Below are 25122 nucleotides of genomic sequence, written 5' to 3'. Positions count from 1 at the left end.
AACAAACCTATTGTCCTCAGCATTGGCTTTTATATGAAGGAAATGGGATTCCAAAGTCTCAGAGTCACAATGAGAGCAGTCACTTTGGTTTGGTTCCGGAAGCCAAATTTATTGTTCATGCATGCGTGCCGTTTTGTGTTTGAAGTTCTTTTCATTACCAGGTCTCCACAACCTTTCCTGCACATTATGCTCACTGCCTCAATGGTTAGCAGCACAAATTACATGATAATATTGATACGTTTTTTTATTAATTACATTTTTAGAGTGTACGAGAAGTCATTTGTTGTACTCAATACTCTGCAAGTTGATAATGAACCTGTAAGTGTTAATCAAAAGACAGAATGTATAAAAAGTGTCAGAAATTCACAAGTGTGAAGCAAACAAAGCAAGTTATTAGTCATTACTCCTTCCATAAATCACAAAAGCACACTGATATTTATCAAATAGGCACTCAGAGGAGACCTCAAAGCTGTTCTGAGAGAATTATATTAATGTAATGCATTAGTTATTAGAAACTTGCAAACCAACCACTGCCACTTGAATGGTGTTACAGCCATTGAATAACATTGAATGTTATAGACTGTTCTCTGCTTCTGTATTCTGTTGGTGTGTATTAATTCTCTTGCCGAGTACTAGACCCTGCTGTGATGATGATTAGTACCACAAACAGTAGGAGCACTACACAAAATCTAAATCCAATCGAAAACATGAGTCAATCAGAGATCCCTTTTAAATTATTGCTCGTGAGCTGTATTAAACCTGAACTACTCTCTCTTGACATTTCATTCAAAGTGGATGAGTGAATGCTTTTAAAACACAAAATTTCATGGCACTATGAAACTAATATGACCTGAAAGGAGCATGACTTATCTCTTGAATAAAAAGCACCACTCTTCATCTTTCACATCACTCTATATCTCACTTTGGAAGCGGGTGGCTAGAGAAAAGGATTTTCTGATGACCTGTCAGTCTAAGAAAAAAATAGGAAAACTTTAGAGAAGAAGCTGTCAAAAAGGACTCGGCAGGCCTGATAATCACATCAAGAGTTTGTTGTTGAATGTATATGACGGGTCTTCAGTTCTCTAAACAGACAAATATTGATCACTCAAAAGATCGAAACATGATGAAAGTGCAGTTAGATGACAACAAGATGTGAGCAGACTACAACTTCATTATTAAAAAGATCTCCCACTGTGTGACGATGTCTCTGGCTGTGCACTCTTCAAAACTGACCTGAGAATGGCTTTTAAAGTGGGCATGAAATAAAAATTCATTGATTTTCTATCTTGCATGTTTCAGTTTATTTTTGCAACACATAGTAATTTTCAATTAAAACGTCATACAGTAACTCAACCTTCCGGTGAAATGACAGACTTCTCCTTCTTGAGTATTCAAGTCGACATGAAACGCAAGTTGCGACAGTCTTTTCTTCCCTGTTGTGACGTTTATGTGAGTGAAACGGCTTCTCGAACAACAACAAAAAATGTCGGGCAGGACTTGATTTTGTCTATGACCTCATGTGAGTGACAGGTTGTCCCGCCCTCACGCCAGTAAACAGAGAAGAGAGATGTCGCAGCAAGAGAAGAGATGTCCTTTTAGCGCAAGTTAGAAAGTTGGGAGAAAAGAAAACGAGCATGCATTGGCATTTATTTGCTCATCATAAATGCCGGTTTGTCTCCATCTCCCATGGCTTTCAATCCCAAGCCAAATCCTAAGACTGCCTCTCACTGATAAGCAGAACAGAGCGCAAGTATTCACACCGCCAAGGTGATTTCATGCCATCCATGGATTCCTGCATACCTTAAGATTTGTATTTGACAGTCACTTTTCCAGACAGTCAGAGTGTGTTTATCTTTTTAACTGTCAGGTGTAAACAGCACTTTTATCTTTCAAAACTGCTAGTTTAAACTGCCTCCTGACTCTGGAGCAGCAATGGACTAACTTCTATGGGCACAGAATAACATCTGTGGGAAAGACTTAAAATGCCTGTAATTATTCTAAATCTTGCAGTATAACTCATAACACAACATATTTGTTGCGCATTTTAAATGGCTTTGTTTTTATCTGTGACTGAGGGCAAAACCGCAGTGGCCTTTGCCTGATCATTCTTTCTGCCTGCAGGTTCACACAGAAGGTAGGCCTATGTTTTCTCAAAGTTTTATTCTGTACATCATAAATAATACAGCAGGACAGCGCTGATATAATCTTGACATAGCGTACATACATATCTTCATAAAACCCTTACACAAAAAGTTCTTTACAGGGAAAAATACAACATATTTTAAGATCAACAGTATTTTTTCCCCACAGTCCCAGCTGGGCCTAGCCTGGTAATACCAGAGTAACAATACCAGGTAATAATAGAGTATGGAGTTCCGTAATAGAAAAACGTTTTCTTTACCGCCTGGGGCCGCTAGTCTGAAGCTTAAAATCATTGGTTACCCGTAAGCCAATCACATAACGTTTGGTTATGGCGTGTGTTATGCGCATGCTCAGCCGCATCTAACTTCCACTGTAAACACATGTAGTATGATGCGAAAACAAAACCATCGAGCGAAATACCGGAGTGAACATGGCTGTGAACGACTTTTGCAGATTATGTGAAGTAAATCTACGCATCCACGGTACAATCAGCGTCTACGTCACGGCTCTCAGCCCGCCCTCTGTTCGTTGATTGGCCGGCTGTTTTCAGGCCGGAGGAAAACGGAAAGCTATGACGCTGTCTCAGACTGAGTACAGAAGCGAAATGAAATTGAGCGGAAGTACGAAGTAGAGATGCGCGGATGGGCTATTATTTCATCCGCAACCGCATCACAAAACTCATCATCCGTCCGCCATCCATCCGCACCAACGTTTTTGACCAATTTTCAAAACCGCACCCGCCCGCCATCCGCTGATTGGTGCATACATATATTTTTCATTTGATTGGTTCAACGGCCCGCCACCCGCCCGAATTTAATTCAAATATTATTTTTCGTCACGTCATCCGCCCGATCCGCGGTTTATCCGTGGAGTCCGCGGCTGTAACCGCCAACCGCGCATCTCTAGTACGAAGTCTGACGTAGTCAGGCTAAGTTGGGCCTGGTTGTGACAGTAGTTCAGATCTGCATTTGCCATGTTTCCATTTGGGTAAAAAAAAAAAAAAAAAAACTATTCTATTCCCTTTTTTTTTATTTTTTTTATTGAACTTAAAAAAAAAAAATCATAACAATATTACAGATAGTATTTTTGTTTCTTTTAAATTTTACATTTTCGTCACAAAAAATTAGGATTTGATTTGCAATAATTTTTTTTCTATATTTATAAAATATTTATTTTTGTATTTTTTCCCATAAAAATCTTACTGTGATAATGTCTTCCATTAGTTTTTTGTCACAAAATGTCCAATACTGAATTTATTATTTTGTTTTTCTAACAGAAATAATAGAGCTATAATGTAACTCCATGATGGCTATATTGGTAAACAATGGCAAATGAAAAAAAAAATACTGATGGGTTTGTAATTTTCTTTCAAATTAACATTCCAAATTATACTTTCGAGACTATCATAATAATTCTTGCAATTTTGACAAAACTGCATGTCGCTTAGCTAAACTGATATGATATGTTTAAATCCGCCAGATCTTTAAAATCATATGGGCAAGATCGGAAAATGTAGGATGTAGTGATAACGTACCACTAGCCCAAAATAGCAGATGCCGGTTCTGTCAACTGACCTGGAAACTCTCTCACATGTGCCCCAGACCAGCGGGGTCGTCCTAACTGCTGAACTCTGCAGGTGCAAGTACTACTAAAACTAGGTCAGTTCCTCAAGATATTAGCAACCACAAGTCTCATTCTTGAACAACGAGGTATATCTTACGTGCACAATGCACATCAATAATTCCATGAACAGTTATGTGAGATCTATCAGCATAGCCTACTTCTTGAATTTAAAAGAAGCCCTCAATAGGAGTTTATTTTCTCTACATATCTCAACAAATTGGCAAAACAAATTGAGGCACTTTGAGAAGTAGCAAATTATACCTCAGTGGCAAAACTGACAAAATATGGGGCAATGACAATACTTCTTATCAGACAGTGCACATTTGCCTGTGGTTCAGGTGTTCAGACCCATTAGGACCCACGTGCTCTATATATACACAACACAAATGGATGGCATGCTCAGTCCAACAACCTGAATTGCATTTACGTGACTGGCATGTAGGGCATACACAATCTTAAATGAACTGCAACGGAAACACACAATTCATGCAATCGGGTGGTTAGGCTTGATTTATGACCCCAATATCCACAAATGTCCATATTAAACTGTCTTTATAGGCATTGATCAATACATTAAAATGGCTCTATCTGCATTGGTGCACTGTATGAAACATGTAACATTACTCATTTGGCTGGCACATAGACCTCAACTAGGAAGGGGGAGAAGAAAAAGGTTTCAGTTAAACAATACTTCACATTTGCACGCATCTACTCCAAACTGTTGTCCTTCTCTTCAATTCATTTTTAATCAATGACAACCAGATACTCTGGTTAAGGCAGCTTACTCAAAGTAAATTACACTCATGTTGCCCAAAAATGATGTCAAGACAAGCAGCACACTAGGTTTTGAGACAGATTATCACACCTATGATGCTCAAAAAAATATTGTCAAGATTGGCAGCTCATTAGGTTTTCGAGAGACAATCAATGATACCTACAATGCACAAATATGCGGTCTACACGCAGCTCTCTAGCTTTTGAAACGGCCATTCACACATATGATGGCCAAAATGTTGCCTAGGCAGCTCAGCCATTCATTCAATCTATTAGACAAATAAGTTTGAAAAGGCACGTATCCTTCAAATATTTGGGAGTTTAATTCATTCAACTGTCAAATGGAGTTGTAAAGATCAGTCTCACGCATTCCCCATAACTTGACAGAGCAGCAAAGCTGTTGCAAAAAAAGAAGGAAGTGTAATTTGTGGCAGCTTATTTAAAATAGCTATACCCTTGTTACTAATAACGGTTATACTCAGCATATGCTTTTCCATAAGTAAAAGAAGTAAACATCCTTTTAGACTGCTGCCTTTCTCAAACAAACAGCAAAAGAAATAAATGTAAGATTCTCGAGCTGAAAAACTTCATTTTGGTAGGCTATATGAGTAGAGAAATACTTACCAAGCGACAAAAGCAAGAAATATTGGGCAACACTGTATCCGTATTGAGAGTTTATGGGAAGCATAGTAATACGAAGCGCGGATAGCGCAGGCAGCCAGCTCGCTGTAGCAGAATGTTTGCACTGATCTTCTATCCAACACTCACTACAGTGCCCGCCGATCATTACACAGCTTTTGTTTTGCGAGGACATTTCCTGTTGAACGCGCGCCTCGGCTGCGGCCTCTAGTGGCCACATCGCTAACTACAACAAAAGGGGCAGTGCTTGTCACTAACATAACAAGTGCGATTCAAATGTTTATTAAAGGGATAGTTGGAAAGAATCGCCAGATGAAACTGACAACAAATGTAACAGCCATCATCTTCGTTGATCAAAACCTTAATTTGTTCCGTGAAAGACAGAACGGCAGAACGACAGTTTCATTCACGTTCATTGAAAGATGGCAAATGATGACAGGACATGTGGACAATCACGTCATAATTTGGCTTCAGTTATGAAATCACCTAAAATATTAACCTGCATATTTTGATCACAAACCCAATAAATTACATGACTAAAAACACACCGATCTAATCTAATCTGGCTATATATTAAAACACACATTTAATAGTCAAGAGAGTCATGACTAGACCTCCACTAACAAGTATGCAGTCTTTTTCACGCTTAATATGCGCACTGACCGATTGAACAAATGTCGTTATGTAGATAACATCCAGCCGTACCGCTCTGTAACATTAAAATAACTAACGTTGCAAGAAATCAATAGATGTGTGCTATATTTAGCTGTAGCGCAGAACACTCTCTCACGGTTACCAGTTACCACAGCAACCCTTCGGACGCTCCGCGTTGAGTTCTGCGCCGAAAGCTCTGGAAATGTCAACGCAATCTGCGCGGACTGGACCGAGCTGCGCCGCTGCTGCTGCTGCTGTGTTTGGAAGTTTCTGGAAAGTTCGCCGAAAAGAGATACGGTTTTGGATTACCAACATTGACTGGACTGACAAGCACAGGCGGGTTTGTTCGTTTGTTTATCTGATATTAACACCGCTCGCGTACGCGAGGAAGGTCCAGGATGGCTGTCGTGGGCTTTGATGTGGGATTTCAAAACTGCTGTATAGCTGTGGTCAAAAGCGGGGGCATCGAGACCGAATCCAATGAATTTTTAGACAGATGCAGGCCGTAAGTGGATGCTGATTCTGTGCTTGCTGAATGCATAAAAATACACAGAGCTTGCGTTGCATGAATCATCAGTGTATCAGATGAATGTTGACTAACCTACTCTACATTTGGTATCCACCCAGGCTGAAAGACTACTAGTCAAGCATATAAAGTCTAATTGATAAGCTGTTATTTTTGTCTTAATAAAAATAAATAACAAAATATCAGAACTCATGGTTCCTCATATCATATACTTGCCAATGTCAAACATCTGAAACCTTAACGTTAACGTTAACCATATGCCTTAAAGTTTTTCTTTTAGAGCTGTTGTATCATTTAGTTGAAAGAACAGGAGGACCATTGGTAATGCTGCAAGAAACCAGGTAGGCATCCCTGTTCTCATCTGATGATTATGAATTGAAAATGATCTAGCGTGATGTAACACCAGTAGTCCATTTTAGATGATAACCAATCCTGCAAGCACTGTCTCTCATGAGTCTCATGGCAGATTGTTTCAGGATCATGTTGTTATGGTGGCCAAGAGAGCTCAACGCGCTGCAACTGAAGAAAACATCTTCAGTTTCACAAATGTGTGCTCCAAATACTCACAACACAACCCAAATACAGAAATGCGCTGCAAAAGTTCACAACACAACCCAAAACGCATTGCAAAAGTTCACAACACAACCAAATACAGAAATGCGCTGCAAAAGTTCACAACACAACCCAAAACGCGTTGCAAAAGTTCACAACACAACCAAATACAGAAACGCGCCGCAAAAGTTCACAACACAACCAAATACAGAAACGCGCTGCAAAAGTTCACTACACAACCCAAACCGCGTTGCAAAAGTTCACAACACAATCAAATACAGAAAACGTGCTGCAAATAACACAGACCACAACGGAAATGTATCCAGGGGACCCTAATAAGTGAGTCCGTAGGCCGTCCCATTCAGCATTTTAATGCTCTGAAGTGTGCTCAGCAGCGCCCCCTTTGTACCATTGAAGCAGTCTTCCGCGAAGCCCGCATAGATGCAGGCTCCACACACTTTAACTACCCAGGAATCCTTGCAAAAGGCCAATCAGACAACGGATGGGAGGAGATTTCGCTCACGGATAATTGTTGACATGGCTGAGAAGAAAATATTACGTTTTTTATGACCTAGATGTACATTTTACCAGTTGTTACCTACAGTTTATACAAACATTATGGTCATCGACCAGTGGTTGATGTCTCAAACATAATAATAGTGCGTTGAATAATACGATCGCATTATGATTCATTAAATAAATAGAACCGCATGTCAGGGCTTTACTGAGTCATATGTAAACATAGTATGAATATTGAAACCTGTAAATTCATCTGAAACTCATGCACATTTTCATTATGTGTTAAAATTGTAATCTTAGTTCAAATGGAACATTATGTATTATTATGTACAACTGTATACATCATTTAAATAAGCATGATGTATCTATTGTCTAATGCCCAGGTGGCATGCACAATATCAAAATACAGAACTGTAAAAGCAGGCTGTGTAGTTGACATGGAGATAAGACGTCGGAGCGCAAAAATGTGATTTCTCCTGTCCAACAACAACCAGACCGTTATTTCCGGCGGGCAGCACTACATGACGTCACCAAAGTGTGGACTCTGAGGAAGTCCACAAGTCCGGAGTGTGCCATTTGGGACAGGGCCCTTATTGCTCGTGAGCATCTTTATGCCATACTCCCTTCGAAGGGTAGACGGCAGAGCCGGACTTTGGAGGGAGCACGGCACTTGTGTGCCATTATGTAGCCGTTTGGACCACACTTGATGAAGGGAGCAACGAAAGACAACGTAATTTCCTCATTATTTTCACCAAGTAGTACATAGTTTCACAAAGATAGACTTTGACTATGGCTTAGATATAGTAGATAGTCAGACTTCAAATAGACATCTAAATCAGACCGTTGCACAAAGCACTTAAAGTCCACATGAATTCAAAATTGACCATATTTACTTTTTTTGCCTAAATTGTTAGTTTTGTGGTAAACAATTCATCCATGCAAGTCAATCCACACAAAAAAATTTTTTGGCTTTGTAATCTTTAATCAAAATCTGAAAATGCCCCTCCCCTCTGCATTGGAGGACCTTCCCTGATGACGTAGGTTTGACGGCTTGGTTTGGGAAACGCTTAACCACTCCCCTCAAACCGTTAATCTGCTATGAGCGAGAGATGGAGAGGAGGAGCGCTAGAGTAAAACCCTGCCCTCTGTTCAATATACCGTTTCACTGGGAAATACGTCACAGCACTGGAGAAAAGTCGTTTGCAACTTCCGGTTCACGCGGACTTTAAGACTCTGACTATCTTAAGTAGGACTACACTGCAATGCATTCTGGGTAAAATAAGACACTTTTCAAAACAAAAAACATGGCGGATCGAGTAAGCACATTCAACCGCTCAGTGCAGTTTACCCCAGCGGAAAATGTGTGTTTGTTGGAGGAGTATAACAGTTACAAGGACATTTTACTTGGGAAATTTAGTGGAGAATGTAGTAACAAGAAGAAATGTTTAAATTATGAGCCATTTTCCCTTTTCTTTTGGCTGTTTGTAATGTAACTATCTTTTTATTTATTTATTTATTTATTTAAGTTTTCAGCTCATTTTTCTTTTCTCATTTGTATTCTGATGACATTGAACATATTATTACATTTTGTATATTGTATACAATTTTGTATGTCATAAACATGTCATCTCTGTATGTTTTGTAAAAAAAATAAAGTAGACTTTTGAGCTGTAAGCACGTCCCAGCCAGGTTCATCACTTATTGGGGTCCCCTGGAAACATTTTTGTGGTCTGTGCTATTTGCAGCGCTTTTCTGTAATTGGTTGTGATGTGAACTTTTGCAGCGTGTTTCTGTATTTGGGTCGTGTTGTAAAAATGATGAAGATGTTTTCTTAATTTTGAGACAGTTGGTACATTACCATAATTCTATTTGCATGTGTTTTCTTCAGTTGCAGCGCGTTGAGCTCTCTCGGCCACCATATGTTGTGCAGAGAAGGCTAGTTTACCATATGAACTGGTCTGGTACCACTAAATGATGGGAAGGTTAGAGTCAAGGTAAAGTCACAGCTATGTTGCGGACCAAAATGAAAGACATCGCAGAGGCAAATCTGCAGAAGAAAGTGGTGGAGTGTGTAATTTTTTTTATATTTAATAGATACCAGAGGCATGTACCAGAAATAGAGGTTTTAGTTCATTAGAAATTCTCCCACATGATCATATATTATAGTAATTTATAGGCTTGTCATCATGATAAATTAAAGAAAAAGCCTTGCTTCGTTTTCATACAGCAGGAAATTTTAACCAGGACTTTTTTAATTTGTATGCAAATCACTAATGTGCAAGCCACCAATCCAATGGTTTGTTTGTTTGTGTTATTTCTTTCGCCATACAAATGATTTCGCATGATCCCTCATTCTTCACTGATTCAGGAAGGTCGGTTCTGGATGCTGCCAAGATTGCTGGCTTGAACTGCCTAAAGCTAATGAATGCAGGTATCCTTTGAATTTATGAAACTCACTACAACTGCCTTTGCCTTGTCTAAAGCAATGTCCACAGTATCATTTATCATTCCAGTGGCTTTAAACTACGGCATATATAAGGAAGATCTTCCAGGCTGTGATGAGAATCCAAAGATTGTTGCGTTTGTGGACATGGGCCACTCATTCCTCCAGGTCTCTGTGCTTTCAACAAAGGCAAACTTAAGGTGAGTCTCAGTCAAAGTAAGACGCCTGTGTAGATTAGCAACTTTGCATTTTCATGCTCATCAGTGCATGCTCTGTTCTTTGCAGGTGCTGTCTACCGCCTTTGATCCTTATTTGGGAGGGAAAGACTTTGATCAGAGGCTGGTGGAATATTTCTGTGCTGGATTTAAGTCCAGGTACAAGATGGATGTAAAGTCCAAGGCTCAAGCTTTGTCGCGACTGACACAAAAGTGCCAGAAACTCAAGAAACCGATGAGCAGCAACCTTCAACATCAAGTGCTTTATGGATGATAAAGACGTGTGGGGATTTTCATAATCTCATAATTTTCCTATGTGGGAAAATGAACAGGTACGTGACTGTTTAGTATTACTTAGAGCGCAGAACTGTTTTGGGGTGCACAGTATATCTGTTCCATTTAGTTTATTGTCCAAAATTAGAGATGTTTTGTTTTTCATTGTTATTGGTCGATAATGTTTAATTGTATGCTCAGTTTCCTAAATTTTTACATTTACATTTCCTCACTCCTCCTACACTAATAATTTATTAACACTTTATATGTAGTCTTTATCAAAGTTCAGAATGAACATTCATTTTTTCATACTGTACATTTACATTATAAAGTTGTGATGCTTAAATTCACTTGGAGCATATTGATTTTTGTTGTTGTTGAGTTTTTAGTGTTTATTTTGTAATTTATTTAATATAGTGTAGAATTTTAATATCAGCTAGCCTATTTATTGGTTACCAGGGATAATATGGGCATATTTATCAGCTTATCTGTATCAGAATTTTCTTTATCAGATTTCAAAATAAATATCCATTTTTTTGTACTGTACATTATGATGTTGTGATGCTTAAATTTACTTTGAGCATTTTGAATGATTCATTTTATTTTTACTTATTTAAACAAAATAGTATAGAATCTTAATATCGGCTGTTCATCAGTTATCAGGCATAATATACAAATCATTAAATATTTATCTGCATATTGGTACCTATACTTTGAAAGTACATTCACAATGATTCTATTATTTAATAAATAATCAAATACTTATTGCATAAGATTCATGTTGTATTCTAATAGAAGGCAATTTGATGCAAGTTTTAAGTGACTGTATGGTTTTCCCAACCCCCTAATTCTGTAATTTAAGAGTCCCCCGCTTGTGTTTTGTAACATGCTTAAATTCACATCTTAATCTGTTTACACAAGTCATATTTAATTGTCCTTATTTGCTACTAAATGCATGTCTACAAAGCACCAATAATGTTATCGCAGAACTGCAATTGGGCTTCAATGGAGAAGCCAAGAGAAGTAAATGCCTTCCTCTTCCACACAGGGCCAAATTTGAGGAGTTGTGTGCTGACTTGATCGAGAGAATGGTGGTTCCTATGATGGCGGCACTAGAACAGGCTCAAGTGCGGCTTCAGGACATCAGTTCTGTGGAGATTGTAGGAGGAGCCACACAGATCCCTGCTGTAAAGGCCCAGATCAGTAAGTGAGCGGGATGTGAGCACTACATTAAATGCAGATGAAGCAGTGGCCAGAGGCTGTGCATTACACGTAAGTGGGTTTTATAATACGTAACAGATAGCATAATGTGGTTCATCTAAAGCTGAAGCACATAATATTATGTTAAAATGCTATCTCCTTGCCTAGTTGAATATGCAGAGACAGACAACTACAAGTTTTTTTATAATTTGATGCTAGTAGCGCAGAGATTACACACTTCAGCTTTAAGAACCAGAAATTCTTAAAAAGTAGATGAATAGGAATCCTAAAATGGAATTGTACATTAGTGTTGTACATTACCATTTATAATGTTGGCGTCAGTAAGATTTTTTCACTAAATATGAATTTATTTGATCACAATTTACTAAAAAAAAAAGTTTTGTTTTAATACTGTAAATTACTATTTTAATTTATTCCTGTGATGGCAAAGCTGAATTTGCAGCATCATTCAGTGACATGATCCTTCAGAAATCATTGTAATAGGCTGATTTCAAGAAATATTTCTTATTCTTATCAACTGATGTGTGGCTTTTTGTATGGAAACCGTGATTTATTTTTTAAGGATTGAAAGAAAGTTCAAAACAACAGCATTTATTTCAAATAAGAAGATTTTGTAAAATTGTAATTTCTTTAATAACAAATCTTACTGACCCTAAACTTTTGAACGGTAGTGTGTTTTGAGGCATGTTGCGCAGTACATTTCATACAGAATTTGAAATGAGTGTGAATCTATACAAAAATAATGATACTGATGGAATGAAAAGTTAATCTGTTGTATAATGATTTTTCCAGAGTGCGCCATGTTCTCTCCTGCATTCAGAGTGTGCGAGTTCTCCATCACAGATGTAATCCCATTCCCTGTTTCTCTTTCCTGGACAAGTGAAGCAGATGAAGGCAAATTGTAAGCCTCTCACTACCTCACTTATCAGAACCAAGCATATTGTTTTCATAAGCTGTACTGTGCATCTCACATACTAACCTTGCGTTATTTGTCCTTACCTTCCAGCTGTCATGAGATATTTGGCAGGAATCATCCTTGTCCATCAACCAAAATGATTAAGTTTTACAGAAACAAGCCTTTGATTCTGCAAGCTTTTCTGCTCTCTCCTGAGGCGAAGATTGGTGAGAATCAAAAGGTTTGCCCTTCAGGCCATAATAGTGTTTATATTGCAGCATACAGATGAAACTGAAATCATATTTTGAAAGTGAATTAATGCTATGCATGTGAGCAATGCTTCCACAGGTGAATATAAAGTGCAGGGCTGGGTTTTCCGAAACCTTTTTAACGCTACGTCGTTCTTAAAGGAGAACTCCGGTCAATTTTAACATTGAGCTCATTTTTTTGTACATTTGGAGTGCTGTCAATACAGAGAACAACGACAAAAATCGGTGTTGCCTACACCGAGTTATTCTATTTTTAAAATTTGCACCCTATTGACTTCAATGGGGCAAGTAGTAAGCCTGCTTTTTAGCCTCTTAACATCCTTTAAGTGTCATTACAAGTGCACAGAAAATGTGAGTGATTCCTTCCGAGTGAACACGGGTGGATCTGACTGCAGTAGATGTTAGAGATATTAATAAAAATGAAGTTAATTCAGCCAGCGCTCATACCTTTGTTTACATCCTGTTTTCGGTGGAAGGCCATAGTAATCGATTGTCGAGTTCACGCGCGTGATCATAGGTAACTAAGCAACAGTGGAGACTCAGACTGTCAGCCCAGCCGATGACGGTGCTGTGTGGTGTTCTGAGAATATCAGATCTGATGGATAGTTCATCCGAATCAGATGTTGAACACACAGAGGATTTTTTTGAACTCGACAATCGATTACTATGGCCTTCCACCGAAAACAGGATGTAAACAAAGGTATGAGCGCTGGCTGAATTAACTTCATTTTTATTAATATCTCTAACATCTACTGCAGTCAGATCCACCCGTGTTCACTCGGAAGGAATCACTCACATTTTCTGTGCACTTGTAATGACACTTAAAGGATGTTAAGAGGCTAAAAAGCAGGCTTACTACTTGCCCCATTGAAGTCAATAGGGTGCAAATTTTAAAAATAGAATAACTCGGTGTAGGCAACACCGATTTTTGTCGTTGTTCTCTGTATTGACAGCACTCCAAATGTACAAAAAAATGAGCTCAATGTTAAAATTGACCGGAGTTCTCCTTTAAGTTAGACCTTAAGCTGTACCTTATCGTTAATACGTGTTTCCCGAAACGTAGTTAAGTATACCTTCTGTAAGTCATACGTTCGGAAGGTTGGTCTGGACCACTCTTAGCTTTACCTTATCACTGTTGCAGGTCTATATGAAAATAATTCTGAAGTTTTAATACACACAGACAGTGTTCATTTAGGCTAATTCAAGTGTTTTCATGCAAAGAATAAAATTGTCAATCACACTGATTGTTGTTAGAATTTTAATTATATTATTATTATATATTATATTATTAATTTAATAAAAGAGCGCTTTTAAAGGCCAGTGAAAGCATAGGCTACTGTCAGTTAAGTCCTATTTGGACGCTTGTTTCTCATGGGCTCGTCCGGTATTTTAAACATTTACAGGGGTAAGTCTGTGATTTTAGTGCCGTCGGAATCCATAATATCAGTGTTTTTTCTCACCCAACCCACGTAAAAATCCCTATCCAAGTTAGTACCTACTGTTTTTTGACAAACAGGTTGTGTGGTAATTTAATTGCCGTCTGAATCCACATCTCTGAGTTTACAAGAAGAGATTCAAAATTCACTGTTTAAATCCTTTTTGATCACTGCCGAGCACCGTATGTAAGATGTAAACTTTTATTACTGAAATGCTGGAAAGTATTTACAAGAACAATATTTCATCAGCTCCACCTCAGCAAACAAAAATGGGAAAGAGATGAAAGCACGTAAAAATTTTGAAATGGTTATTGTGGCAGCAATATATGTTACAATTTTAAAATATGTAGGCTAGGCTATTATAGGCTATTACAGTTTGGATTATTTTTTATAATATCCAATAGTCCTAATAAATGTAATTTTGAACTATTTCTGAAGTGCTTCTTTTATAAAGAACACCACTTTCTAGCATAAAGCAGTGAAACAGCGCCTGGACAAGAGAATAATTGATTCTCAAGCCATCGATATCAACCAATTCAGCACCATCACCACGGACAGCACCGGGTAACGTCGCACGTAAGAAGGTATATATTAAGCAGCTTTCTAAGGTATAGTTCGGGGAACACGCCTAGTAATGGTATACCTTTAGTTAAGTTATACCTTACGAGTCTTCGTAGCGCGCTAAGAGACGACGTTATCAGGAAACCCAGCCCAGAACATTCAACCTCAGGAGAATGGAGAAAAGGCAAAAGTAAAAGTTCAAGTAAACACCAGTGGTATAGTCAGTGTGAGCTCAGCTACTATGGTCCTGAGGATCAGCTCAGACAAATCTTAAACCACAGAAATAGATGAGATTTACGGTCATGGTGGCTCTGATGATATTGAAATAGAGGTGGGTACCACATTGGGCTTGTGTTCCATAACCATGGGTAACAGCAAAAGCTAAATTTATTTGCCATTTAATTCTTGTCATCTTTTTGTTATAGATATTTTTTTACTTTCTCAGATGTTATTTAATAATTGAAGTGATAGTTTACCCTACATTTATTCAGCCTGGTGTTGTTTTTCACCAAACCCTATCGTATACCTCAGAACACTAGAAATATACGACATTAGAGCAACACCAGGGTGAATAAATGACTACTTAATTTTCATATTTTCATATTAGAGTAAACATTCCCTTTACAAGGAGATGTTGTATAATATATTCATTCGATTTTTTTTATGTAAAATTGATGTACAAGCTAATGTCAAGAAAAAGTCAATAGTGCTTAGTTTTACACACATTCATACCGAATTTGAATTTTTTTTTTTTTTTTTATATATTAATAATTACTGCTAAATAAGCACTGTCACAGAGTCACTCACACCATCCACTCAGCCATCAGCACCAGATCCGCCCACTCGTTCATCATCACCGGAATTCTAATCACCTGCACCTGTTCACCCTCATCAGCCTCACTATATCAAGCCTACACTCCCTTCAGTTCACTGTCTGGTCTTGTCACACAGACTCTTCCTGCTCTCACCAGAGATTACAGCATTCTAGTTCTTCATCTTCATCAGTCTGCAGACTTTGGATCCTCATTACCTCCGTGTGTCTTCGTTCCTTGATCTACATCATCAACCTCACTTCCTTCATCTTAATTTACATTACAGAACGGCTAAGTGCTACGTGTCATCTAGTAATACCATCCTTCACCTGTTGTGCTGTTTTGCTTCCGCTCTGTCAATAAACTGTTTATTTGACATCCACCGTCTGTTCCCTTCTGTGTCGTGACACACTATAAGCACTCAACAGCTCCAAATTCAATGTATTGTTGCAAACCATGTTTTTGTTACAGATACTTTTCTTTCTCAGATGTTATGCAATTATAAACAAGAGGATGTTATAAAATGTATTCTATTGATGGTTTTTCTTTTTTCGTAAAAATGGTTGTACATGTCAAGACAAAGTCACTAGAGCTTAGTTTTATACACAATCATACCTAATTTTTTTAAATATAAAGACTGCTATAAAAGTAATATAGTGAATTTTGAGCTATTGTGTCCATAACAATATTTGAAGGCACCTCCTCACTTACAACTTTCTACCTGATTAAATATTTTAGAGCTTGGCATAACTAGAAAAAAAAAAAAGTTTTTATAAAAGTAACCAAATAATAAGAAATATATAGATTTTTAGTTGTTTTAGCTTGTCATGGTTGTTTTGCCATTTTAAAGACCCCCTGTGGTGAAAATCAAGTTTTTAAATTTTGTTTATATGTCTATGTGGTGTTTTTAATATGCTTTAAAGGTACTGTGTAGAAATGTCTCCCATCTAGCGGTGAAATTGTATTTTGCATCAAAACGAATAGTGCTCTCTAGCGCCTCACTTTTTCAAATGCGTGTTGCAACTACAGTAGCCATTATGTACCAAGAAGCTATGACAACATGTCTTCCAATAGCACTTCATCGAGTTTTCTTTCGGGTGATGAGGTTTGTTATTTCAAACAAACTGCAACTTGACACACAGCGAACAAATGAATGTTACAGTATGAATCACATGCATGAAATGCAACCCTTATTACATCAAACACAGCCTATGCTGTTATTCATCAAAGAGCCTGTTTAGCTTTTAACTATACATGTTCTACTGTTATGCTGCCTATATAATAAAGTACACAACCAAGCAATGAAAAAAAGCTTGTAATTTAGACCGTAACATTGACTTACCTGTCGAGAAGAAAGCAAGCAACTTCAGCGTCCCTTTCGAAGCCTTTCGCCTTCATTAGCTCTTTCCACCTGGAAAAAGCTATCCCGACATTAACCCTCGTTTTTTTAAATCGCTGGTCATGTTTCCTTTTACGCCTCTCACTGATCTCCTTGTCCTTTTCAGCTGGTTTCAGTCACGTGACGCTGGCTCTGAACGAAAACGCGTTGAGGTAGCCTAGTGCTTTTTGTCCCTCTCTGCTATTATAGTTTTTCAAGATGGCGGTCCGACATGGAAGCCTCTATGGACTTACCCGCCCAATGTAAATAAAGATAAGAAATTATTTGCTTACGAGTATAAGTCAGGTCATAGGCAGAGGTAATTTTACACCAATGAGTACATATGAATAAAGACATTGATTTTAGCTAATAAAATACTTAAACTACAGTGTACCTTTAAGACAAACCATGTGCAAATTCATAAGTCAACACCATTGGCGAGTAATTTCTCCTTAAAACTGCAGTGAAAAAAAAAGACAGTCTCAAACCCGCAGTTTGAAATCGACGGTGTTTCTTACGTCACAAACTACCTTGTAACCAATCATGTGGCTTTAGCATATCTTTAACTGTGAAGCAGGGGGGACTCAAGAGAAGCCAGGTTCTCCCGGTATATTTTTCTGTTGATATGAAAAATCGTGTGCATTTAGCAATGTAGCAGATGAATTATGTATATGGTGTTATGATGAACTATATGCCTTTCTCCACTGACGTTCTGAGTAGTTCAAGACATTTCTGATTTTTAGAAGGCATACTGAGATGGTGAACAGGAACATGATTTGTGTAAAATTAGCAACATTATTAGCTGTTTGATAATGTAGGTCAAGCAAAAGACTAATCATATTAATTACCGTTATGTGTCCGACGCAAGACTCTAATATATGTAGCAAACCAGGAAAGTCTCTTCAAGGAATGTAACCAGTAACACGTACTTTAATTTACTTAAAAGTATTTAAAAACACCATTATAAAATCCCATTAGAAATTCCAGAGGGAACCCAAGCAAATGAGCCTTCCAGGATGGTCTACAAATTGACATCATGACTGAACAGCTCAAGCTTTTAGTGATGAAATACATACACACACAGTGGTGGGAATATATTTATATATTTTTTTAATTTACAGTAGCTTAGCTAACATATGTGGTTCTCATAGTTAGGATTTATATGATCAATAACATTGACTGCTTGGGTTTCTATGAGGGTGGCAGTGAGAGATTGGCTTCTTGTTGTGTGATGCAGTAACATTGTAGTGTAGAAATGTAACTATCAAATGTAACCCTGGCTGGTACTGTGATTTCTAGGACAATATACTGAAGCCAAATATTCAGCTCTTGGTAGACAAAGAAAACATGCCAATAGCACAGTTTCCCCCCATGGAAAAGCAGAATCAAAGAGATGCACTGAGCGTAAGTGAGCTACATCTCTCACTTACTGCTTGGCCAGTACATTTAGCTTTAGACTGTATGTGCATATGAAATGGACATGTTGATGTGTATCTAGTTTATATAAAAAATCGTTATTCACAGCATGTCTTGTTACATATCTTAATATGGACATTTTCTGTCAGTTTGACTGACTGCCACACCATTATGCAAATAGACATTGCCTGTTATTTACAGTTGAATGGAGAAGTAAACAATCACCCCCCTGATGCTAAAAAAGTCAAGACGAAGGTCAAGCATGTTGTTCTGCCTATTGAGGAGACATTTACCCAACTGTTCGCCAAAGGATCGCCTCAGAACTTACATAGAGCAGAAGGTACTGTTGACTAAATGTTTGTTTAATGCCACATGTATACATCAGTGACTAAAAGTAACTAAGTTCGTTGATAAGGGAAGGAGGCGGGAACCAGCAAGCGTAACTTTAATAACAAAATAAACCAAACAAAACTAAGCAATAGCCCCTCACGGACGACTGTCGCATATAAACATTATAAAACATCAACGCAAAGTCCCAGCCCTGGCCTTTTCTTTTCTTCCATTGTCGTCGCTTCTTTTATCCTTCCGGATAAAGGTTTAGGATGTTGAAACATTTAAAACAAGTCATTTTAGGAAACAAAATGAGTACGAAATATTTAAGATTCAGCGCTATTCCTAGGTCGCAAATGGGTTAAAAAAAAATAGACAATTTTTGGGGTTATAAAAAATAAATAAAAAATAAACGTTTTTGAAAGAAATCTCTTATTTCTCACCAAGGCTGCATTTATTTGATCAAATATAATCAATGTTGAAAACAGCTGTGCTGCTTAATATTTTTGTAGAAACTGATACGTTTTTTTCAGGATTCTTTGAACAAAGTTTGAAAAAGTGTTTATTTGAAAACGAAATATTTTGTAACATTATAAATGTATTTACTGTCACTTTTAATTAATGTAATAAGAGTTAATTTATATATATTTTTAGATTTGAAAATAGGATCACACTAAGCCATTCTGAAATTCATTTTAATTAAAAATTTCAGTCCAATTGTAATGCTAATAATAAAATTTGGTTTTAGCCCCCACTGTACATGTAATAGTTTTTAAATGATGAAAGCAAAACAAATATAGTTCTCTTTTTTGTATGAGATTGTTTCAGTAAAGCTCAAAAGATGATTCAAAAGCTGATAGATATTTTGTTAGCCTAAGAAGTGTAATTTTGGTATCTTGACAATGTATGAAGCCATAAACATAAATAAAGACATTCTGGTAGATTCTTAAGTATCAAAGCTATTCAAAAATCCATCAGTCATTCTCACCATCTGGCGCTCTCTTAAATTCCTCTTCTTTTTTTTCTGACAGAGCGAAATGATACAGCAAGACTGGGAGAAAGAGCGTAACAATGCTAAAAACGCAGTTTAGGAGAATGTCTATTACTACAGACACAACCTGGAGGGCCCCTTTCAGACGTTTCTGAGCGCTCAGGTAATGTATCTTCCGTGCAGCTTTTCCCAGATAACACGCCATTACCTGTAGAGTGACATGTAATCTATTTAGCTCACAGGAACTGTTATCAACAGATTGTGATTTATTCATAGCGCCCGTTTAATGTTTTCATGTTTCAGAAGCCTGTTCCTGATTGCTGAATCTCTAAAGGCCATTTTCAGCTCATGCATAAATGAAACAAACTCTCATTCAAATTAGTTTGTAGTTCATATGAGCTCTTTGGTGAAATGCAGTTGAATGGACCACAAATGTAAATGCAGCATTAAAATACTGCTAAACAAGCACTGGTTTTTGCTTTTCTCTAAGACCATCAGACATTCTGAGCTTTTGAATGGCACAGAGAACTGGCTGTATGATGAGGGAGCAGACCAAGATAAGCAGACGTACATTAACAGGCTGGCAGAAATACATGAGTCGTTTGTCCTTTTTGATGAACAAACACATTTGATCATAGGTTAGCCTTTGTGTGCCGTGACAAATTGATTTTGTGTTCTCTCAGAGATAGCCAGACTTGTACACTGCAATAGGTTTAACATTACACTCTGCTTGATATGCGACCACAGTTTTGTGGTTTAATTGACTTGCGCTGTCTTGACAGCTCGCAGCGTTTGCGATGGCATGTGCTTCGCTTAAAGGCAGGGCGAGTCATTTGTGTAGCTTTCAAAACCCTTCTGATGCACTTTAGGAAGAGCACTAATTGGATGCTGTGTACTGCAAACCAAACAAAAGCATTCATGCTTGCAAATAAGTGATGTATTAAAGCCTTTTGTTTTATTCAACAGAAACTGGGTTTGCCTGTGCAAAACAGATACCAGGAGTCCATAAGGAGACCCAAAATGTTTGAGGAACTGTCAGACAAAATACAGAGTTATGACTATTGTGGAGGAATACAAGCATGGAGTAAGTTTTCGCTCTCATTTACTTTGTCATATCTTACATCTTATTTAAAACAATCATGCTCTGCAAGGAACATTATAGCATCGGGAGGCATTATGCTAATTTGTTTTTTTTACATTATAATGGATCCCATGCAGTTATGCAGTCAGATTTCAGTCATCAGTGACTATAAAGAATGTGTGCTTTTACATTTATTCATTTAGCAGATGCTTTTATCCAAAGCACCTTACAAATGAGGGATGCAACAACACCGCACTTCATCCTAAGGAGACTAATATCAGAAATGCCGCAATACTTTTAAGTTTCTAAACTGACTAGAAAATTACGAGCCAGTGCAACACTAGAGTTTGTAAGTACAGCAAGGCATCAATGGTTGTCTTATAGTTAACACAATATTATAATAAATTCAATAATTTCTCAATAAATTATGCATGATATTTATTTATTTATCATTTAATGCCATATCAGCATGAAAAGCTTTTCATGGCAAACTCAAAAGTAATACAATTTAAAATCATCATAATATTTCAATTAACTGTACACAATCTTTCTAAATTATTTAATAATATTATCTCTACAAAAAAATAAAAATAATACTGATGATAATAATAATAACAGGTATATGAAAAATTTCAATTTGATATTCAATAAAAAGTCTAATATTTTCCTAGAGAAACCTTTCAAAAAATGTCAATTAATGTATATAGCCTATATTGTTGCAATATCGGTTACCGGCCAATTTTAGAGGGTTTTTAAATCATATTTAATTAACTGTATATACTTATTTCCTCTATTTTTGCCATCATCTAATGCACACAGTAAATATTTAAAGAGATATTTTGAAACACTGTTAAATGTAATCTTTAAAAATCTCAAAATGTATATCCATTTTTCTTATTGTATATTATGTTGTGATGCCTAAATTTACTTGTAGCATTTAAAACGACTGATTTTAGTTATTAATGTTTTAATTAATTTAGACAAATATATAGAATTTTTTATTATCTTAATTTTAAAATCATTACATTCCTATCAAAAACCACACTTTTAAAGGTGCAGTAAGCGATTTCTGGGAAACACTGTTGAAAGTGGACTGAACGCCACAACACACTTGTAGCCAATCAGCAGTAGGGGGCGTAAACACTCATGATGGGGGAGGAGACAGAGTGAGCAAGAGGAAAGAAGAAAGAATGAAGAATGAAGAAAGAGAGATGGCTGAGAGGCATTACAAAAGAGAAAAGGTCAAAGGAATATCTATGTAAAAAGGGGGGGGTTATGATCAGGCAAGAGCTTTAGGACCCGTGTTGATATTAGAAAAGCTTTCCAGTGCTGGAGAGACCTAAGTGGGAAAGCCTGAAAACGGACGCTGAGGCCGCGTTGTTTCTGCTCCATACGTGAGTAACATTGGTTTTGTTATGTTTCACATAACCAAGATATGCTGTTGTTGTAATGTTAGCTATAGTAAAAACGCAGTTTTGAGTGTCATTTTTTTGTCTTTATTTTTCGTGAAGCCTTATTTTGCTTCCCTTTATCAATGATAAAGGGACATGCACTCTTGCATTGCGTGTCTGTCCATTTGGGGGCGGAGCAATGAAGGGAGGGGCGTGTCTGTTTGGATTTATTTCAAATATCAACAGTGCTTCTCAGAAATCGCTTTACTGCACCTTTAACCCACCTTAAAATATAAGGTAGTTTTAAAACCAGTTTAACAACTCTTAAGTGCATCAGGATGTTAATTTGCACGCAAATCCTTAAAGTCTTAAATTAGATTTTTTTTTATTTAAGGCCATAAAAAGTCTTAAGTCTTATTTTTACAAGACATACTTACATTTTAGATGACACTTTGGCTTAGATGTATCACAAATACTTTACCAAATTTTACAATTATATATATAGCGTTATATGATTTTTATTATTTATTATCTGTGGATTTGCTTGTTCATGTGACAATTCGAGGAATTTGTGACATAAATGACTCACTTATTAAGACAGTGACTTGCCTCCACCTACTGGCGGTTTTAAATATTGAATAATTTAAAAATAAAATCTCAAAGCATGTAATTTATGTAATTGAAAATGTATTGTAAATATATTAATGCCACTTCTGATGCCGCTTATGTGTTACCTCTGCACTGCAAAGATGGATTTTACTCATAATGATTTAATTTAATTGGTAACAGCCAATACACAAAAACTGTGTTATTACTGTAATTGAATTTAATTTGAATGTTAGAACTTGACATAAAAAGTGATGCATACATCTAATAAGTTTAGAAGCCTTTATATAGGTAAAATGCCCCTGGAAATTTATTTAAGGTGGAAAATATTGCCCCTCAATAAAAAAGTCAATTTCTGTCACTGCTGTGAACTGACCACCGCATAGAATATAAATATGTTGGTTTTTTAAGTCAGCTGTCTAAACCAGCCATGATACCAGCACAAAAACACACTCAGCTAAATAACATCTAATTATTGTTATCAATAAAATCTTTGAAAATATCTAGATAAATGTTTTTTTGCACACCTCTAATGTACAGTATTCATTTTTATTTTTTCAGGTCTTAAAAAGGTATTAAAAAGCCTTACATTTGACTTTAAAAAATGTGCAGAAACCCTGTGCATTTATTATATATTGCACACTTTTGTCTCCCAGAGTGACAGTTACTGTCATATTGATGCCATAGACATGGACAAGGTCAGAGTGTATGTTGAAGATACTCAAGTGTGGATGACAAACATACAGGATTCTCAGAATAAACACACATCTGATCATGATCCTGCCATACACAGCACTCAGATCCAGGCGAAATTACAGGTGAGGAAAGACTAAAAGCATCATGAAAGCATTTCATTGGGGGAGACAGATCTAAGAATAACCTTATATGTAACAAGTATTGATTACTATGTCCGAACACCCACACAGGGGTGGTGTTAGCTGTCTTTTCTCTGTCATCCTTCAACATTCAAAAGGTATTTTTAATTAGTCTTTTACTGAAGCGTTTCATCAGGAATTTCTTACTTTTACTTTTACGTTTATTATTTCTTTTTTAATATAGAAGTTATCAGAAAACAGGACTTCAAAAGTCATAGTGAGCATGTTATTAAATTAGTGAGCATGATTATTAAACCTAATTTATAATTAATTCAATTATATTTGCATTTGTTTGCCATAGTGTTTAACATTTATTTTTTATAATTCTCCAGGCACTCAACAACAAACCCAAGCCCTGGGTTGATTCTCCTATGAACGACAACATTCAACCAGAGCGGGCACACAACAAGCAAAGTCCAGAAGATGTGACAATGGAATACACTGATTTTGTTCAAAATGAAGCAAAAAACAACCATGTCAATATTTAGCAGCTTATGATATTGAAAATTCAATATAGCTGGATTGCATGTAATATAGTGGTTGCTGCATTCAGTCATGCAAACAGAGGTAAATTAAGCTTTTTTGTTTCTTATATTTGATGTTAAGAGGCACATTTGAACCTTGTTTCTTATTTTGATATGATAGTCATATGATAACTTTTAGTTAATCTTCATGTAGCATCTCTAGTTTGAAATCTTTAAAAGCTCCCACTGTTTCTCTCCACAGTTTCAGTCTGGTTTCTAAAATTTTGACTCAGACCATTGGCTGATTATGAATGCCAAAAAAATATGATATTGCTGTTTTGGATTAAGAAATGAATAGATGTAGATGTAATAGCAGTTAACAACAATATTAAGAGAACAGCAAAAGGAACTGAAACTGCCATTGCCTAGCAGTGACTAAAAGAAAGCTCATGCTGAAACTATGGCACTAAAGTGAAAGCTTGCAATTTCAGAAATTGATGTACAAGGGCTGCTGCTATACGCTTGAGCGTTTTGCTTTATTTTCGCTGTGCAGTCAATAGGATATGTCATGTTAAATTCGCAATTTATTTATAGCACATACTGACAATCTGTGCAGGTGGAAATGCACCAGCTGTCCTTGTGAAATTTGTTGATGCAGTGAATTGTTGTTTGTTCCTTTGTGTTGTACCTGAAACTTTTGCTGAAATCGCAATAAAATAAATACTTCTAAAAAATTCTAATCCATGTTTTTCTGCAAATCTCTTATAGGTATAGGTTACCCAAATGTTTTTAATTCAGTCATCATTTACTCAGCCTCATGTCATTCCAAACCTTAATGAATTTTCTCTTTGGAACAAAATATATGATGGAAAATGTTGTTTTGGACCCCATTGACATCCATTGTATGGACAAAAAGAGTTTAAAAATTCTTCAGAATTGGAACGGTATTCTTTAGGTTTGGACTTTCCCTTTAAGGCTTTCAAAATGGTTAGAAAAAAATTGAACTGTCATGCAAATAAACATGAAAAGTGCATGT

The 25122-nt window shown here is 36.8% G+C and overlaps 2 protein-coding genes across 2 annotated transcripts in view; one reads left to right on the top strand and one right to left on the bottom strand.

Moving 5' to 3' along the window:
• Positions 1 to 5374, bottom strand: part of b3glcta (beta 3-glucosyltransferase a) — an 88991-nt gene extending 83617 nt beyond the window's left edge. The window contains exon 1 of the mRNA XM_084419533.1: positions 5164 to 5374. Coding sequence (XP_084275659.1) covers positions 5164 to 5353 — 190 coding nt within the window. The 5' untranslated portion in view covers positions 5354 to 5374. The remainder of the gene's footprint in view (positions 1 to 5163) is intronic.
• Positions 5375 to 6029: 655 nt separating this feature from the next.
• hsph1 (heat shock 105/110 protein 1) lies at positions 6030 to 24586 on the top strand. Its single transcript, XM_084419532.1, is given in 26 exon segments — positions 6030 to 6337; positions 6639 to 6657; positions 6661 to 6699; positions 6778 to 6849; positions 9365 to 9385; positions 9388 to 9424; positions 9427 to 9500; positions 9764 to 9860; positions 9943 to 10041; positions 10044 to 10072; positions 10158 to 10337; positions 10339 to 10370; positions 11382 to 11567; positions 11569 to 11632; positions 12376 to 12482; positions 12588 to 12717; positions 18232 to 18336; positions 18550 to 18651; positions 18653 to 18688; positions 19710 to 19766; positions 19770 to 19846; positions 20168 to 20264; positions 20636 to 20722; positions 20727 to 20753; positions 23404 to 23565; positions 23955 to 24586. Coding segments are annotated over 26 exon segments (2199 nt in total). The 5' UTR covers positions 6030 to 6230; the 3' UTR covers positions 24111 to 24586.
• Positions 24587 to 25122: the final 536 nt, after the last annotated feature.

The sequence above is a fragment of the Rutilus rutilus genome (genome assembly GCF_951802725.1).
Source record: "Rutilus rutilus genome assembly, chromosome: 9".
In the NCBI taxonomy this organism is placed as follows: Eukaryota; Metazoa; Chordata; class Actinopteri; order Cypriniformes; family Leuciscidae; genus Rutilus; species Rutilus rutilus.
The sequence above is the reverse complement of the archived record's forward strand: the minus strand, read 5'-3'. Positions and strand labels throughout refer to the sequence as shown.